Source organism: Hippichthys cyanospilos, chromosome 3, assembly GCF_059441005.1.
Source record: "Hippichthys cyanospilos isolate Australia breed blue-spotted pipefish chromosome 3, RoL_Hcya_1.0, whole genome shotgun sequence".
NCBI lineage: Eukaryota > Metazoa > Chordata > Actinopteri > Syngnathiformes > Syngnathidae > Hippichthys > Hippichthys cyanospilos.
This window is the reverse complement of record NC_142371.1, coordinates 10,583,099-10,602,500: the sequence shown is the minus strand read 5'-3', so window position 1 is coordinate 10,602,500 and position 19,402 is coordinate 10,583,099. Positions and strand designations below refer to the sequence as shown.

The following is a 19,402-nucleotide window of genomic DNA, read 5'->3' as shown; positions in this document are numbered from 1 at the left end:
TACGAGTAGTGGAAACTTCACATGAGCCACATAATACCTTCTTGGTACAAATCTCTTGCAATCTGTGATACTCATATATCACCTTCAGTTGAATAATAATATCAATGATTATAATTAGATAAACAAAACTTGCAAGTTAATTAGGTCATATTTGTAGGACAAGATGTAGGAAAAGTCTCTGGCCTTGGCAGCTAGCTGAGGTGTAATCAAATGCTTTCAGACATTTCAAATCCAGGCAATTTAAAAAAAATATATAAATATTGATTTATTTTTTAATATTACCTATGATTTATTATAGATTTATTTATTTATTAATTAACTTCACGATTTACTATTACCCACTATGCAAATTTAATTGACAACAGTCGTCCCACTAATAGCGCTCCATAACTCCCTTCACTGAAGAAGGTAAACAGAGATATTCAGAGATAAACAGATATTCAGAGTGTTTTAGAAACCCAAAATTTTGACATAACCTGACCTTAACCCGAATTTTGACCGCATGTAAACCAAGCCTGTGTTGCCATACTTAACAATGTGAAACGATGCTGTTTTGGTATTAAAAAAACAAAACAAACAAACTCTAAAAGAAAAATTGAAACATCCGTTTTTTCTTTATGTGGACTGAGAACATGAGTCAACTGCCAAAGAAAGCTATTGCTAATAAGTATGTGGAACATAATTGGAAAAAAAATGGTTTATTGCTGTCATTTTCCCTGATGAAGACGCAATCAAAATCAGAGTGAATCATTCCGTGTGGAAGATTATGTTTTGGAATTCAAATACGCAATGCTTCAGAATGACAAAACCACCTGTGCAGCGCATGTTGATTGATTCCATCCATAAAAACCTAATAGATTTAGCCCTCTGCGAATTTGGCTCTCATTAACCCCGCAGCATTTTCGTCTGAGGATGCATTGGAACCATTTTATCCAGCGCTCAAAGGCAATTCACTCGGTGATAAATCCTTTGGCTTATCTGGCTGCAGGTGACAGCACAGCCGAACACAGGACAGACTGGGCCTCAGCCACACATGCGTGCACACCTACACACACACATACACACACACGCACACACACGCATGTTGGCATGGCTATACTTGTGAGGACATTCATTGGCGTAATGCATTTTCTAGCTCCTAACCTTAACCATCAGAAATGATTGCCTCACCCTAACTCTTACCCTAACCCAGTGCTTCTAAAATAGTGGGGAGGGCCCCCTGCGAGGTGATGGCAAGGGGGAGCAGATGACGTCAGGGAACAGGCTATGTTTTGTCATGTGTAATGTAATTGCAATAAAATAAGAATGCTCATCCTTTTTTTGTAGTTTCATGCACTTCGATGCACTTGGTTATTTTTTTTTGCTGCAAACAGTGTAAATAAAAAAACAATTAACAGGTTTTTGTTAGTTGATTTACAAAGCTTTTTTTTCTCTTGTTAATGTTGAAAAGGATACAGGTTTAGGTATATTTATACAATTTTTTCAAATAATAATCTTCTATAGAGCTTCGAATCTAGGGGGGTCTGCCCTAACCCAATTTAAAGCTATACTATAACAGAAAATTTTGACCCTCAAAAAGAGGCCTGAATAAGTGAGGACTGGCTTAAATGTCATCACTTTTTCAAAATGTCCTCACTTTGTAAAAAACTCTAATTGGTTCTCACAACTATAGGTGTACAGGAAGAAACACACACCCACACACACATACACTGCTGTCTGCCTGCTTACGCACAACCCGCACTCTTTCTTGAAGGGAATGGCATTGTGACCTAGCCCAAGAAAAAAAAAAAGAAGAAAATGTAACCAGAGACACGCTCCTCGATCCAAGTGATCATCCGCAACCGGAAAAATCTTCTGTTCAGCTTTCTGCAGAGAAGAGAAAGAAGAAGGAGAAGAAATCTGAATTCAATTACACAGTGGAAGCCCAGTCCGTGCCCTCCGGGAGTGATATCAGCACCATTTAAAAGTCTGATTACTCACAAAACCAATAACATTTTGACTCCTTGGTAATGGACCAGTAGATTAGAAAATTTAGATTACATTTAACTGCCTGTAGATTCTCATTAAAACGCCACCAACTGGTTAGAAACAATAGGTAATTAAGAGTGTAATGAAGCAAAGTAGCGTTAGCACACGTCGGCTGTACGCTATCCTTATGGGACCCAGTCTTACTTTGCACTTATCCTGCAGCAAAACCATAACGCCGTCTCATTTGGGCAATATGACATATCTAATTAGATTAATGAATTTCGGCAGTGTCTCCTTGGGGTTGACTGCGCTCCTTGAGGTGACAGTAAATCAACAGATTATATATTAAGGAAGCTTCCACACGGGAGACAGGCCAACGCAAGTTCTTCCCTTGGCGGAGGCGCAGCGCTCAGGTGGGAAGGGACCAAACGTGTGTCAGCTTCACTCTTTTCAAAAACAAACAAACAACTGTAAGCAAACGTGTTGCAAAACTCCAGATTAGATTGACCAAAGTGAGACATACGAAATTAAATGACTGACTATTGCGGGGACAGCGCAGAGGAAAAATGACTCTTGGAGATAAATGACAACTGTCGATGTTTGGCTTGAAGCGCTATGGCTATGGCCGACCACAAAGAAGCTAAACGTGAATAAAACAGTGTGCATTTGTGCTGTTGACAAACACAACTGGTTTTTTCCTGTGAAGTGTTTCAACTGGCTGTCACTCTCATGACAACACACATGCAGCCATAAAGCACAGTTTTATATATATATATATATATATATATATATATATATATATATATATATATATATATATATATATATATATATATATATATATGTATGTATGTATATGCAGTGGGCCCCAGTGTTACGAGATTAATCCGTTGGGGTCACAAGTCAAATTCACCGTATGGCGGGCAGTCCAAACCTATGTTAAATAGCTAATGTGCGGAACCCCAAGTAAAAACATCAAAATTGTACATACATATTAAAAACATGGCGAGGCTAGGCTAGGCTAGCTTCTGCTTTCTTGATTATCTCCAGCATAGTTTCCATATAAATCATCCTCTTACTTCTCTCTTTAACATCACTAGCAATCTTGGGACCAACGGCTAACCCAGTCAAGTTTGAATTAAGCATTAAAATGCACTATAAAATGCACTCACAATAGAACAAAGCTTTACCGTTCTGCCATTTTGAAACAAGTGAGGCAGTCCAATAGCAGACCACAATTTAAAATACATTTAAAATGAAATTGATTTTTGTTATAGTTATTATAATTATTATGCAGTAGCTTATTATAGTTACAAAAATGATGCCAGGTTATATTAGGCTAGCAAAGAAGGCTTTGCTGGCCGTGACGGACCACCACTGGTGTTTATATGACCTTTCAAAACCCAAATATTGGCAATATCTGAGTGCATTTAAACACAGTCATAATGAACATACAGTAATATCACATGTACATTATTTTAAGCTACATGGTCACAAATTGTCAGAGAGCTCTAAGTAGCATGACAATCCTGCAAACTGTAAACATGTTTGCCATAAAGCTCGTAGACTGGATCTTATTAGATCCATTGTGGCTGGTCAGTCATTGGGTGCACCATGGAGGAAAGAAGCAGCCCTGATTATGATGGCCTCTTCGGATTGTCATCACTTTTCACCCCTACCTGATACTGCTCAAATTTCTTACAAACTGGCCGGAGATATGTTTAATTTTCTCCTGTAACTCAGATCAAGAACATATAGATAAACATTTTCCATTATTCTTTGAAATAAACAACAACAGCGAAGTTAAATTCAAATCTTTAGCTAGTACTCTTTGAAAAAATTCTGTTTGGATGTCACACAAAGTATTTTGTTTCTTATGACTAGAGTGTGGGCTTGTTATGTTTTACATTTCTGGAACTGAGATTTCCTTTTGATTTTTGTGTCTTTCCTCCACCGTTCTTTATCTGGCACAGTGTAAAGTACACTACTAGAGAACTGGCAGAACTTTTATTTCTGTGAATGCTGTGTAAACCAAGTTAAGGTCTCATCAAGAGACAAAAGGGAAAACAGAAGCAAAACTTAGTTTTCATTCAGTGTAAGTGACGGATGACAATTTTGGTTTTGAGTGTGTCTGTCTAGTGCAGGATTGCAAAGTAACCAGACGTGGGCACCATCAAAACAAAACCCAATACTCCACTTGATAACCAGCATTATTTAAACATACTTTATTGTTGCTGTACTGTGCCAGGCATTACATTTCTGTCTGGCAAGAGATGATCTCTACATGGCTGAGAGAGGATAGTGCAGCAACCCATCAATGAAAAAGGTTGGTGGAGATCTGCAGGTAAATATTGTATGCTCTGGGGCAATTTTGCTTCTTTAGGACATGGACAAATTGATGGATCCATGAATTCTGCTCTTTACCAGAAACTCCTGTATGAGAATCTTCACCATCAGTTTGTGACCTCTAGCTGAAGTACATTTGTGTTCCGCAGATAGATGACACAGCACTACTCGGAACAAATCAATTTCGGAACACTTACAAAATAAACAAATGGAAGCTTTTGGAGTGGTCCAAGGTCTGGACTTGATCCTGCAGTCTGTCCTATCTGTCTTGCTGTTTTTGAGTGTTTTGAGCAAGTCTCTTTCAGTCCTAACTGATATTTTTCAGCAACTCAGGCCTCCCTATTGTCCTTGTGACAGCATCCCTCCTCGTCTTCTTAAGGATGTTTTCCATATCATTGCACCCTGTGTTTTAGAGCTAAAAAAATAATCTTTGATAAGTGCCTGTGTTCTAGCTGGTTCTAAACATGCTGTGGTCCACTCTCATTAAAAAAACAACTCCCCCCAAAACAAAAACAACCTTGACCACACAGTCTTATCTAACTTTAGGCCAATCTCCAAGCCTCAGTTTCTTTCTGAAGTCTTGGAGAAGGTGGTTTATGAACAGTCACAGTCTTTTATAGATATAAATTGCATTCCTAACAAGTTTCAATCTGGTTTTAAGCTACGCCATAGCACAGAAACATCACTTTTAAGAATTTTAAATGATCTTCTAACAGTTGACTCTTGGTAATTCTGCTGTCCTGGTCCTTTTGTGTCTGACAGCTTCTTTTGATACAGTTGATCACAATATTCTCCTGTCACTCTTAAACAGTTGTGTGGGCATTAGGGGTATTGTTTTTAAATGATTTCAATCCTATCTTTCATATAGAATTTTCTGTCCAGCTGAGTCAGTATTCTTTGGTCTGTTCCCACTTGAGTTGTGGGGTGCCTCAGGGTTCTTTTTTGGAGCCTCTCCTTTTTTCAATGTACAGTATGTAATACCTTTCGGATCTGTTTTTAGAAAGCACAAGGTCTCGTATCATTGGTTTGCAAATGGTGATCAGATCTATCTGCCTTTAAAAATAAATGATGGAGCCTCTGTCCAGGTTTCATTAGACTGCCTCAATGACATCCACTCCTGAATGGAAGGAACATTTCTCTCCTGAAAAAAAAACAAAAACTGAGATATTGTTATTTGGCCAACAAAATCTCCAGGATAGTTATGACAACACCATTGGAACTCTTAAGTTCCACTGTCATCCTGAAAGGAACTTAGTTTTATTTTGGAAAGTTTTTTTTTTTTTTTTTTCCCATTTGACAAAGAAATAACCTCAATAGTCAACACACTTTTTTCAGTTGAGTGTCTTTTCAAAAGGATGTGTCTCTCTACAAATGATTTTGAAAGACTTAGCCACACCTTCGTTACATCAGGCCTTGACTACTATAATTCTTTGTTTGTTGGCCTCAAACAGAGAGCACTGCGCCGTTTGCAGATAGTCCAAAATGTAGCTGTCCATCTGACGTCTGAAAAGAAAAGGCATGATCACATTAGTCCTGTTCTTGTATCTTGGCTCTGGCTCACCTTTAATCTTAGCATCAAACCTATATTGTTTTTAAATGGTCAAATGGTTTGGCAACATCATATTTATCAGAGCTTGTTCAACCTCACACCAGTACCAGAACACTTAGATCATCAAACCACTTGCTCCTGGAAGTTCCTCGGTCCATGCTCTTGACTCGTGGGGAACGAGCTTTGACTGTGGAGGCCCCAAAGCTGTAGAACAGACAACTTTTTCAGGTTAGAGCTGCACAGTCTGTTGCACACTTTAAAACCCTGCTGAAAACCCATCTTTTCTCCCAAGTGTTCACTCCATGCTTGGTGAGACTTCTCGCTTCTAACATAGTTCTATATTGATTTTCATATCTGCTTTCATCTATTACTATATTTGTGCTTGATAATTTATTTTTGTATTTTTTAGAAAGATTTCAGCTCTTCTATCAGTACTTTGAGGTTAATTACAGTTCTTTAAAAATGAACTTTGACTTGACAGAAATATGCAAGACCCATTGCCAGTTATAGATAATGCTTGATTTTACTTGTTGCTGCTTTTTTTTTTTTTTTAATTTAGGAGGGAACCAGAGCACTCGAAGAACCATGCATGCTCAAGCAGAACATGCAAACTCAGCACAGGAAGACTGGTGCCCAGTTTCTAACCTAAAACCCCAGAACAGTTGGCCACCATTCAGTTAGGCCTGACCTAAAGTAAAAAAACAAATTAAAACATTGCATTTGCATACATTTGCTCAACTTGCCCATTTACTATTTATTCATAAAGCAAAATGAAATATGAATTCAGGACATGGCTTTCTAATAAAGGTCTGATGATGCTTGTTTGTTCAAAGTCTGTGAATGTATGTTCTCTATCAGACCACACGATTTATTCTCTTTGTTCAGATGATCCCCAGGGTGCCTTAGATGTCGCTGGGTCAATGTCTCCTCTGTTTACTTCTGAACTTGGGAGCATTCTATTTAATTAGGCAGCTAATCAGCCACTAAACACACAAGAAAATGAGACAATCTGTATCTGTTTACTTGCCTCACAACTCACTTTCACACACATTGTATATTTGCATGTATAGCAGGTTGGGGGGAAAAATCATTTATCCGAGAGAAAGATCAAGGTCATGGCTCCTCCTCACACCCGATTCTGTGAAACCAATTAATATGTTGGCTGGTGAAGTTCAGTTGGAGGACATGTGCAGCAAAACAATAGCGCATGACAGCTGCTCTCTGCTATCTCTGGCTGTTTTCTTGCAGCATTAATTATATTTAGAGATTCTGTCATTAACTCGGGAATGGTGGAGAACTTTGCAATTGTTCATATTTGTTATCACAAGTCAGATGCCATGTGCATGAGCTCAAATGATGAATGTAATCAGTCAAAATGCCTCGATATTTGATCATTTATATTTGCAGTGAAGCCTAGCTTGTCATTCATCTCTAAAATGAGAATTAACTTGTTTAATTTGTAATGGATCATATGGTTTGTAATGCTTGTCAGTCTTAAGGAGTGAAAACAAAACACATTTACAAAATACTATTACCCTGTAGAAATCAAATGGCTTAGACTGACCACATCTTAGCATTTGTAGCTAATATCAAATATCAGCAATTTTTGTCAAGTATACACATTGGATACAGATAAAATGTGTTATTATGTTGATCCTTCCCATCACAAGACTAGTATGGAAGTGGCAAGGTTTGAGTGGGAAGCATGGTGCACAAGTGGTTTATTGCCTCATGGTTGAGAAATTCAGGGTTTAGATCTTGGAAAGGCTCCTCAACAACTGTAATGAAGGCATACAATAATAATAATAATAATAATAACAACATTAATGATAATACAAGGAAGTATTGTTCGTTACACTGTATATATATATATATATATATATATATATATATATATATATATATATATATATATATATATATATATATATATATATATATATATATATAATAGACAATATTTCTTCATATTGTACTGCAACTCATAATAAATCGGTAATACGCGTCAATATTTCAAAACCTTTACGATCAATGCTGTATTGGATTTAGAATTCTCTTCAAAACCAACGTTTGTGTTTTTATAGTGTGTTATGAAGTACCTGTTGGTTATTAATCATAGAAACAACCCTGAAATATGCACTCATGTTTTAAGAATAATCAAGTCAAGTCAAATTTTATTTATAAAGCACATTTAAAAAGACCATAGTCAGCCAAAGTGCTGTTCAATGAAATAAAAGTGCAAATAGAAATTTGAAAACAAATCAATCACACGAACAAGCTAAACACAGATAAGACAGCACTACAGAGATGTCAGAATAACGATTTATTTGATTTTTTTATTTTGATTTTTTTTATAGTTTTCATGGTTCTGTGTCAAGACTAGTGGGCTCACACATAACATCCATCCAGCCATCCATCCATTATCTTGATCACTTATCCTCAAGAGGGTTGCAGGCATGCCGAAGCCTATGCCCGGCAGTGGGCGGGGTACACCTCGAACTGGTTGCCAGCCAATCGCAGAAATAAACAATCTATCCCCCTCACAATCACACCTAAGGACAATTTAGAGCACTCAGTAAATCAATCATGTTTTTTTGGGTTGTGGGAGAAAAACAGAGTACTCGGAGAAAAGCCACTGAGGCATGGGGAAAACATACAAATTCCTTCCAGGAAGACGAGACAAAACCATACATCCAATTGAGAAAAGGCTGTGGTGTCACTACCTCACACCTGTTCACTTGTTGCCTCATTTTTATTAGCAAGTGTGTATGGTCCTGGGTTGCCTCATGTCTCTTCCAATGAGCTTTTCTTTCTATTCCATTTCTGGTGTATCTCTTTGTCTTGTTAAAAATGTAGTACACTTTACTTTTACACTTATCCTGTCTGCTCATGAGCTGGAAGGAGCGCACACATCCACTTAGATGTAGCTCCATGCACCAGAAAATGAAGTAGAGCAGTTCATTGGACCGACTTTTTACTGCTGGGACGAAGCATGGCCATGTGACTGACATCGAAAGAAAAAGGAAAAGAAAGTATATGTGTGTCTGAAAGTGAGCGTGCCTTGTCTCCTTGCGTGTGTCCGCCCATTTGCATTGGTGTGTGCTCGACCTTGTGCATATGGATGTGTGGCACAGTGGACCAGAACAGAGTGTTGACAGTAGTGGAACTGCTGCTGCTCGCTGATGCCTGCATTGAGAAGTCCACAGACGTCTTGCCTGTCAATCACCATATATGCCCACTAGTATCCTCTTCATATAATCTCACATTGTTAGCTCCAATTGGCTCCAGGACCAGATTCCAGTACGTGCTTTTTATACATTGGATGTTAGCTTGAGACATCCAGAAAGAATCACTGTGTTAGATTTTGGACCTCTTTACCACATACAATAAGATAAGTGATTTGAGCTTGAGTGTTACACTGCTGTGACCTTTCGTCTTGCGTTGGCCTTTTTTCTTGCTATATACTATCTTTGCATGCTTTGGCATGCACACCATTTGAAACCAGTTGGAACTGTGGAGTCACACTTGAGAAAATTCCAGCACAGTGACACATTCTACATGCTAGGAGTGTGGCTCAGACAGTTTAAGGACAGAAATCATTTGGACCGGGAGATCTATACACTTGTGTGGTTCAATGTCTCCCTCCGTGTGTGACAGTGTTTTGCGCTTCTTTCCCAATTAGTCTATTGGTCGCTATTGCTAGTACAGCGAGCAGTGAAGGTAAAAGAACCGACAGAATTTAATGGAGAACTTTTCAACAGCACTATGAAGATTCGCTGTGAAAGAATCTTGCAGATGATGAGAAAAAAAACTGCATGTATTGAGCTGATTTACGGAACATGAATGTCAGGTCACCGATACGTGGCAAATAAATACTAGAGGCTTGTTTAGACCAAGTATTATGGCTATTTGATCTTCACAATGGAAGACCAACAGTTGGTAATTTGGTTTTAACATAGGAGCATTAGGTCACTAGAAAGACAGCACAGGATACTTTGTATCACAAATACTGTATAAAGCCAAAGCATCAGACTTGCAAGTTGAGGTTCATTTGTATCAGTTATTTTATGCAAGTAGGTAAGTACTTTATTTCCAAGAGAGTGAGCAAGCAATGGACAGCATATAATTCTCACAATATGCATGAGGGTATGCAAAAGGTCCCGTATATTGCCGGCAACTCACCTAAATGGACTCAGCGACTCATAGGTCGCGACCCACTGATTTAGAATGTCTGATTAACAGCGTTTGTCCTGTGTATGCACAGTAAATTGGATTCTGTCAAACTATATCTGAGCGTGTACACCCAACAAAACAAAACGACCAGAGCTGAAGTAATAAAGTGACGTTTGATTGCAATTTAAACTACTCTTAATGCAACCATTTTAGTTTGGGTTCATTATAAGGGCTTTCTTTTGACAAGTATATTTCTCAGACTTCAGTATTGATAGTGAAGTCTGTGTATATTTATGTTTTATTTGACAATTAATTTGTTTCAGTGATGAAGCAACAAATAGTTCTGATAAGTATGTTATTTGAGAAAAGAAATGAATACCCTCTAAGAGACAGATGATGTTTGTATGTCTAACATATAAACTACATCTCCCAGAAAACATAATTATGCAAATGTCTTTAATAATTGCCTGACCATAAGTAAATTCAGTAAACACTTGATAGCTATGTCACAGCATGGCCTCATGGGCAGGCTAGTGAGACGTGTGTATCAATTTACTGTAGTCTGTACATGTTTTAATCAATCCTGAGACCAGACACCAATCTTGCACCACACTGCTAAATACTGACAACTTCTACACTGTGTAATATGTAAGGATAAGTGGGCTGGTTTATCAGAAAATAAATAATGAAATAAATCAAAAATTATTAGTGTAATATTACAGTGCATGACGAAATGTATTGAGGATCTTAACCTACAAATATCTTACATCGAAACCTGTTTTGGTAATGGCTCCTTCAAGCATAAAAAGTAGAAACGGCAATATTTGGAGAGAAATACTGATACATCCATGTCATTCATAATTTTTGGTCAAATGACTGCCAAAACTAATACATTCTTTAACCATCAATATGTCATTGTAATATTACCACAGCAACTCATTTTGAGAGTGTTATATAATTTTGATTCATGTTATTATACATTGGTATTATATTTCTTATACTGTATAACCAAATTATTTGGTATTATAAGAAACTAAACCGTTTATAGTGAAAGTAAAGTTGAAAGTGCCTGAGTGCACTGCAGTGAGTGGTTATTTTTTCTTGGTTATTCTAACAGATACAAGCCTGTATGTTGCTAGGCAAGAGCAACAAATTGGTGTCCAATAGCAGGTATATCGACGTTTATTTTCCAAACCTAAACGATTGAAATAGGACGGTTATAAATTAAGATACGTTTAGTGTGTATTACAGCCCACTTAATTTGTTTAATGGACACGGAGATTAATTACTTAATCACTGTACATATGTTTCTTGGAGTAATATACCGTTGGAATAAAGGCCTTGTTGTTGATTTGTTCAATTTGTATTTTTTTGTAAAATGTTTTTACGACGGTATCAACAATGCAGTTGTGTTTGTCACCGCCAGCCAGCTAGCTAACTAGCTCGCCAGCGAAGAAACAATGTCGGCTAATCATTTCGCGACTATATATATATACTATATACTATATATACTATACTATATATATTTTTTTTGGGGGGGGGGGGGGGGGTTGGGGGGTAAAGTGTGGTCGTTAAGTTTCTCCCTTGATCAGTCACGAGGACAGTAACGACGCGACACCACTGCAGCAGCCTGAAATGACTCACGTGACACATCCATATGCGGAACTCTACTCTAACGGATCAAAGAGAATAACGTCATCTGTGACGTTTCAAAGAGCGTCCCTGCCGATTGAATTTAAAATTTCTTAGCGCACGTAGACATAAATTCAATCTGTGCTCGACTGAAACACAGCACCAATATGGATTTTATTGTCAATAGTGTTGGCATTTACAGACCCCTTATGGTATGTATGTTTAGATATATGTTTGAAACAATGATTTAAGTGCTAATAAGATTATTGTCTTGTTTGTTCACAGACGTTTTTTGATAGTCCTGCATATAAACAAGCTCTTGAGACCTGCTGGAATGCTAACTCTTATAAGATACAGGTAAGGCTTGCTATAAAGCAGTTTCCATTGAAATAAGACGATTAGCAGAAAGTTAATAACGTCTTGTTTTCTTCATTAGAGCGGACTGATGGCAGAATTTTTTAGACTTCAGCAGAAGAATTTGATCCCATCTGAGGTGACTGCTGACGCAATGGCTGACCTGCTGGTGGAGGAGACAAATACTTCACTTCGTATAAAGTAACAATAAACCCTCAGCTACATGACACTTAAACGATACAAAGGTAATTCTGTTGAAGGGGACTGAAGATGCATGATGCTGATGTTTGGTTGTTGTGTGTTTGCAGGCTTTGGGAGTTTGAAATTGATGACTGCTTTGAAGTTGAGTCCAAGCTGGTAAGAGAAGACCCTCAACAGGTCGCACTCAGTTGCATATGATTTAGTTTGTTTATTTGTCAGGAAATATACTGTATGCAAAAAATATTAAAAGTGAAAGTAGTGATGATTCCCTCACAAACTAATCTGCCTCCTACTGACGCATAAACAATATCTTGCACTATTATTTTTTCTCTACATGATATTCTGCACAACAGTTATTAGCACCATTGTCTCAGTTTGCTGTTTATTACTATTTATTTATTGTTCAATTATGGAATGTAATCTGCTGCTAGGGAACTTCATTGTATGGTACAACTATACATATGACAATAAATCTCTTGAATCTTCACTCTTGATTCGAACTTTGTACGAACTTTGTATTCGAAAACAACAACCTAAAAAGTGAACTAGTATCTTTAAGGAGAGACTACAAAATGTACAGTATATTAAAAACTATATGTGCCCACACAAATTGCATTACGTTTATCTTATGCATTTAAAAAGTGCAGTCAAGTCTAAGTTCTGATAAAAGGTGCTGATGAAAGGTTAATAATTTCTGATGTTCTTCAACTCAGCGTGGAGGTTGTTTTATTCATTTGTGGCTTTGTTTAACCCTTGTACAATGTTTTGTCCTATCCTTTGATCTTCACAACAAAGGCATTGTACATCAAAGGGACAACATTAAATGGAAGGGACAACATTGAAGAAGACATTGGGAACTGAAATTTCACTTAAATTGTTACAACATATTCAACGTGGCACAACCACTTATCACACTACTGGCTACAATACTGTGCGTCTGATGTGGGAGAAAATGAAAATAATGCTGATTGTCTAAACTTACACAAATCATATACACGCCATCGTTTCTCATTGTCTTTTGTTCTCATTTCAGGTTTTTGAGATAAATACCAGCATGAAGATGAGGGACATTGAGTTAGAAGCCAGAAGGCTTCTAGACTCTCCCGAGATGATCCCTCCCCAGTTAAAGTGAGTCTCCCTTTACGCACGTTCATTATCACCTCAAGTATAATATTTATGATGTCTGCATGCGGTATTTATCAAACAGGTGTATTAATACATGCTTTTGTGATTACAAACTCTAGACATGCGACGATCTTCCGCAAAGCTGAGCAGTTTGCTGAGAGATTGAAGCAGCGGAAAGCCACATATGTTGATCTTCTCAGTCTTCGTGAGGTGGTGATAAAGATTCTTCCAAAAGTCTTGCAGACCTTTTGGTTAGTTCCGCCAACCACTCCCTTTACAATGCCATCAAGATACCTCAGCAAAATGGCTGTCGGAGTGGCGCAGGCTGTGTTGGATGGCGTCCCCCAAACATTGTCCTCTGTACAAATTCAGTTCTCCTATTCCGAAAGAGACAAATTGGTCCTGTCTATCCAGGAAAAGGTGAGACAGACTTTCACCGCACATGTCCTAGTGGAGAGCATTCACAGCTTTCAGCCAGACTTCTTAAAGACTATCACCGATGTCACCGTTGAAGAAATCTGTGGACTCTTTGCTCCTTTTGTACTCCTCTCATCTTCACCACTCCCAAACCTGTCTCCAGAGATCACTTCAAAGCCTAATGATGACAACCTGACAAGCAAAGAGAAAAACTCAACGGTTGTCAGCGAAGGAGCTGTTAATTTAACTTCAGATCAGTTAGTTTCTCCAAGCAAAGAGGAGGACATAAGCCAGGATGCGACTGCAGTGAAGCTGAGCATCTTTAGTCAAGTCTCAAACTGGGTGAAAACACTCACTCAGAGAGCACAGACAATGATCATATACTGCTGACATTACACACTGCAATATTTGGTGCCTTTACCTTTGAGACACAACTCCCCAAATCGGGATATTGCTGTCACAAAGCAGTTGCATCTTGCATCATTAAAATCAATTTGATGCATGGGGATGTCACTGCTGCAGTTTCCTCAAAACAAATGGGCTATGGCATTGATCTTGAGTGTTAAACTTCACAGATGTTACAACTGGTGGGCCTCTGCCTTCATCTTGCACATTACGCCGCAAAGGCCATTGAGCTGGGAGAAAACGGGAAAATGCCCTCTTAAATGACAGTGTAAATAGTGCTTTTTATCTGCTGTATCTACTTAAAACACATTTTAGACATGATGCACTTTCTGATGAAAACGTCTTGTGCAATGTTCACTTGTTCACTTTAATATGTCATTTGTACTTTTAGTAAACTGTATTGATGTTTTTTTTGTGTGGCTATTTTAATGGTCCTAATATATGATGCTGACAAACTGTTTTTCATATCTATATGATGTTCAAATCACAGACCTACTTTAAAAATATACTGTGTGTATATATATGACTTAATAGTGTGTATTGTAAGCAATATCCCTAACAATAAATTAGGGATATTGTTATTTGCATCAGTGTTTTTCCTGTTTGAGATGAATTTTAATGAAATAAAAGTTATTTTTCACATTACTAATGAATGTGAGAAAGCACTATTAAAAGATACATCATATTGATACATTTTAAAAAAATCATATAGGGGAGTTCGTTTTCCATCACCCTGTAGGCTGTGTGTTTTAAAAAAGAACTACAACTCCCAGAATGCTTTTCTTTAATAAACCGGATGTTGATGTTTTATGTTGTCCGACGCACTGCTGTTGACGATATTATGTAGCTTGCTTTTTTGCCAGGCACTCTTCGTTTTTAATTTTAAAGAATGTGAATACAACGTGACACGGGGGATTACAGCCTTTTTAAATGGCTACTTTTGTGCAATACAGATCCTCTGCATCTGAGATTCATTTTATTCGTGCGTCTGCGTATCATATATGCAATGTATCTGTTTATTAGTGAAATATATACACCCCAGTAATATTTTCCATCGTGCTCATCTTCGTTTTAACGAGGGCTTGGCGTGTATGCTGTGTCCCACGTTATGGAAGGCATCACAAGGTAACGTCCGGAATGCGGCTTTGGCTTGTTGATTTATTTTGGGAATGGAAATCGAACTGTTTCCCCCCTCATAAATGTATACACCCATCTACGTTCAACAGCGCTTTTACAATTTGTATTTTATTTTTTTCTGGTTGTCACCTAACTTCCCCTGTTTTGAAAGGTGAGCTAACAAGACTCTGTAGGCTAGCTAGCTAACACTAAAACTAACATCAGATGTGTTAACACAACTTGGCACTTATACGTGGACACACTTATCCCTATCTCTTAGTGGTTCCCAGATAAGTGTGATATTATACCGAAACACTGTTGTAATCTTTACGTGATACCTATTATGAATTCCAGTTTGGCGCACATTGATGAAACTGCTATGGATAACAATGCCTTGTGGTTACTTTGCATGCCAAGCCTTAACTGCATTACTGTAGTCAGATCACTAGCAGTATCAATGCATTTTTATTGATCGATCTTCACAATTTGGTATCTAACAGCCCTTTAACACCATCAGCAAATCTGGCCACCGGTTGCAGGTTTCCCAAATGTAAAATAAGGACCAGTATGTCATTTTAAGTGTTCGTCTACTTTGGTTCAGGTTGTACTTTTATAAAGACAGCATTTGACAATACACAACTTTACCGTTAGGCTACTATTGTGTCACCAAGTGTTTCCTCAACAGTGAGCTACAACCAAAAATCCTTAATGCAATATTCAACACAATGAGTATTGTAATTGCTACAACTGGAACAGGCAAATACCTAATTAGCGTCCTTTCACTTCATGTCATTAGGTCAAATAATAAAGAATGGTTTATATGTGTGTATTAATACATACATACATACATACATACGTACATACGTACATACGTACATACGTACATACGTACGTACGTACATACATACATTGATTCAGACAGGAAATGCTCTGTGTTGGCACTTCTCACTCATGAATGTTTGTCTCTAACCTACAGGTCATGCATGCGGCCAGGCCTCTAACCAGCACTTTTTACAAATCCCCCGAGAGCATTTTTGCTTCTAGTAGGTGGAGGCGCTTCCTTCATCTAGTCTCCATTTTTCCCAACTGCCTCCCAACAGCCTAGAGTTCCCTATGTTAACTCTGTTGAGCATGTTTTACTATATCTGTCTGCGGCGTCGCTCCAGGAGTGGGACTCGTGGTGAGGCACTGACCAGTCGGCGAGCAGTGGAGTCTGGCCAACGGTCCATATTACCCGTCAGTGTGGAGGTGGAGCAGTACACCAAGGAGGTTTTGGACTTCAGCTCTCATTATGGCAGTGAGAATAGTATGTCTTACACTATGTGGAACCTGGCTGGTGTACCGAATGTCTACCCTAGCTCTGGGGACTTTACACAGACTGCTGTGTTCAGAACTTATGGAACGTGGTGGGAACAATGTGCCAGCGCGCCACCACGTTTTCGGCGCACCCCAAAAGGTTTCTACAGCCAGGATTACATTGAACTGGGATTTGAAGAGCCTGTTTACCCTACAGCTGTAGAGGTGCTTGAGACTTATTATCCTGGCGCAATTGTCCAGATTCTCGCCTGTTCCCATAACCCCTTTTCCCAAAATCCACCCACGGATGTCAGGTGAGGCAACCGTTTGGTTTTGAAAACTTTCAAGCAATGTGATATTGTACTTATAGATTTATGAATTACAAGTTGACACACGGCGGCTCGGTGGAGCAGTGAATAGCACATCCGCCTCACAGTTAAGGGGAACCGACTTCAAATCCACTTGGCTTTGACCTTCCTGAGTGGAGATTTGATTTTCTCCCCATGCTCCCGAGCCCGTGTTGGTTCTTTCTGGGCACTCCGGCTTCCTCCCACACTCCAGAAACATGCATGGAAGGTGTATTGGACATACTAAATTGTCCTTAGGTGTGATTGGGTCCGTGAATGGTTGTGTGTCTCTGTGTGCCCTGTGATTGGCTGGCGACCAGTTCAGGGCGTCCCCCGCCTACTACCCGAAGCCAGCTAGGATAGGCACCAGCAAGCCTGCAACCCTTGTGAGGATAAGCAAATCTAAAAAATGGATGGATGTTGACTTACTGTACTTACAGACGCTTCCCTTACGAGAGTGCTTACAATGGTGATTACTGCCTTAGAGTAGTAAAAATATTACAAACGTTTCAATGCTCCCTCATGAGGTTGCATGTTAAGTGTTATTTAATGGGTGCAACTTTTGATGTGTTACATCCTAACAATAATGAAAAAGCTTCCTGTAAGACTCTAATCTAGTTCTCATTACATTCATCTCTAACATATTTGTAGGACAGCACTGTACTTTGTAGGGGTGCTCAATATTGTAAAAGCATCCAATATGTTTGCTGAATGGTGCAATGTCAATATTATAGCAGTATTTAACATTTACCTAAAGGAAGAAACTACATATTTATTTATTTATTTTTTTATGCAACAAAATAATCAGATTCAATCTGAGTTTATATATAGTTTATATATATTTTCATGAACTTATATATGTACACTGGGACGCGATCCTTTAAACAACATGAAACATTTGGGAACAGAGGACAGCACTTATTGACTCTTTATAGGTGAAAATCTTTCCCATTTTTGCATGATACAGCTTCAGCTGTTCAACAGTCTCCATTATCGTATTTTATGCTTTGTAATCCACCACACATTTTCATAAGTATACAGGTAGGAACTGCAGGCAGACCAGTCTATTAACCCACATTTCTGTTCCTACAAAGCTGTTGCGACGTGCTGACTGTGGTTTGGCGTTGCCTTGCTGAATTAAGTGGGGATGTCAATGAAAAGATGTTGTTTTGATGACAGTACATATTCTAAAACCTATATATGACTTTCATCATTAATGGGTCTTTCACAGATGTGTAGGTTACCCATGTCGTTGGCGCTAACATAGCATCATACCGTCACAGTTGCTGGCCTTTTTATTTTGCATCTCTCTGGCCCGAAGGAGAAACAATTTGAAGTGTGGACTTGTCAGACCACAGAACTCGTTTCTGCTTTGCATGCATACATCATAGATGAACTCGGGCCCAGAGAAGCCGACAGTCTTTATGGGTGTTGTTAGGGCTGCACAATTAATCGAGTTGTAATCACGATTATGTTATTGGCTGCCACGATTAATTAAGGTGATCCTCGACAATATTAAGATTTAAAATGCCGCCTGTACTACATGCCAAATCAGCATCTTACCTTATTCCTAATATATTCAGTGCTAGCTGTCAATTGAGACCAATTTGGAAAAATCCAATTGGTAATAATTGGAATATATTCGTTTTGAAATGACGGAAAATGCCATTTTGACTGCAAATTCATGAAAATTTGCTTAAAAGTAAGTAATGTGCTTGGTTCCTTTTTAAGTAGGCTTATTTTTTTCATTGGTTTGCACTCAGCAAGTAAGTTAGCTGAGATGTGCTGTGTGCCATTTATTTTAATTATTATTTCCATTTTTTATTTTTTAGTTTATTATAATTATTTGTAAGTATCAAGCCTTGAAGCCTTGTTTATATTCTGCTTGTTTAAAAATAGGGCAATAAATAGACATGTTTGACCAAACATAATGAATAATCATGATCTCAATATTGACCAAAATAATCGGGATTATTATTTTGGCCATAATCGTACAGCCCTAGGTGTTGTTAATGAATCGTTTTTGTTTTGCATAGTAGAGTACTCAGGGCTGTAGTGTCAAACCTTATCTACTGACAACAGTTTTCTGAAGTGCTCCAGAGCCCATGTGATGATGTTGTTTGCACATTGATGACAGTTTTTGATGCAGCGCCACCTAAAGGATCAAAGGTCACAGCCATTCATTGTTGGTTTTTGGCCTTGGCGCTTAAATGCAAGGATTTCTCCAGATTCTCTGAACCTTTTGATGATATTATGGACCATAGATGACGACATCCCTGAAGTCCTTGCAATTGTGCGTAGAGGAACAGTGTCCTTAAACAGTTGAACTTTTCTTACATGCTTTTTAAGAAAGAGGTGCACCTCGACTCTTCTTTGCTTGTGAATGACTGAGCAATTTAGGTAACCTCCTTTTATACCAGATAATGACACCCACATGTTCTCAATTGACCTCTTTTGATTGGTATGATTTGCA

General features: G+C 38.3%; 2 protein-coding genes across 8 annotated transcripts in view; both read left to right on the top strand.

The window, feature by feature from the left end:
- The first annotated feature begins 11,732 nt into the window (after positions 1 to 11,732).
- Positions 11,733 to 14,808, top strand: LOC148425734 (uncharacterized). 3 transcript variants are annotated; one of them, XM_088411023.1, is made up of 7 exons: positions 11,733 to 11,880; positions 11,954 to 12,025; positions 12,105 to 12,223; positions 12,331 to 12,379; positions 13,257 to 13,351; positions 13,468 to 13,558; positions 13,763 to 14,808. In XM_088411023.1, the coding sequence occupies exons 1-7, from the start codon at positions 11,836 to 11,838 to the stop codon at positions 14,153 to 14,155; spliced, it is 864 nt and encodes a 287-aa protein (XP_088267149.1). In that variant the 5' UTR covers positions 11,733 to 11,835; the 3' UTR covers positions 14,156 to 14,808. The 3 variants fall into 3 exon arrangements, with proteins under 3 accessions (XP_088267149.1, XP_088267150.1, XP_088267148.1); XM_088411024.1 differs by having other exon boundaries at positions 13,468 to 13,599; positions 13,763 to 13,914; XM_088411022.1 differs by having other exon boundaries at positions 13,468 to 14,808.
- A 178-nt stretch (positions 14,809 to 14,986) lies between these two features.
- Positions 14,987 to 19,402, top strand: part of fbxl4 (F-box and leucine-rich repeat protein 4) — a 45,613-nt gene continuing 41,197 nt past the window's right edge. For 3 of the 5 annotated variants that reach the window (XM_088410001.1, XM_088410000.1, XM_088409997.1), the window contains exons 1-2: positions 14,987 to 15,295; positions 16,263 to 16,896. In XM_088410001.1, coding sequence (XP_088266127.1) covers positions 16,400 to 16,896 — 497 coding nt within the window. In that variant the 5' untranslated portion in view covers positions 14,987 to 15,295; positions 16,263 to 16,399. The other 2 variants (XM_088409999.1, XM_088409998.1) reach the window with 2 other exon arrangements.

What these genes read in the sequence shown, in the direction of transcription:
- LOC148425734 (XM_088411022.1), top strand. Translation starts at nt 11,836, where the DNA reads ATGGATTTTATTGTCAATAGTGTTGGCATTTACAGACCCCTTATG. An exon ending in CTAACTCTTATAAGATACAG is followed by an intron (nt 12,026 to 12,104) that starts GTAAGGCTTGCT and finishes TTTCTTCATTAG; the next exon opens with AGCGGACTGATGGCAGAATT. An exon ending in TTGAAGTTGAGTCCAAGCTG is followed by an intron (nt 12,380 to 13,256) that starts GTAAGAGAAGAC and finishes TTCTCATTTCAG; the next exon opens with GTTTTTGAGATAAATACCAG.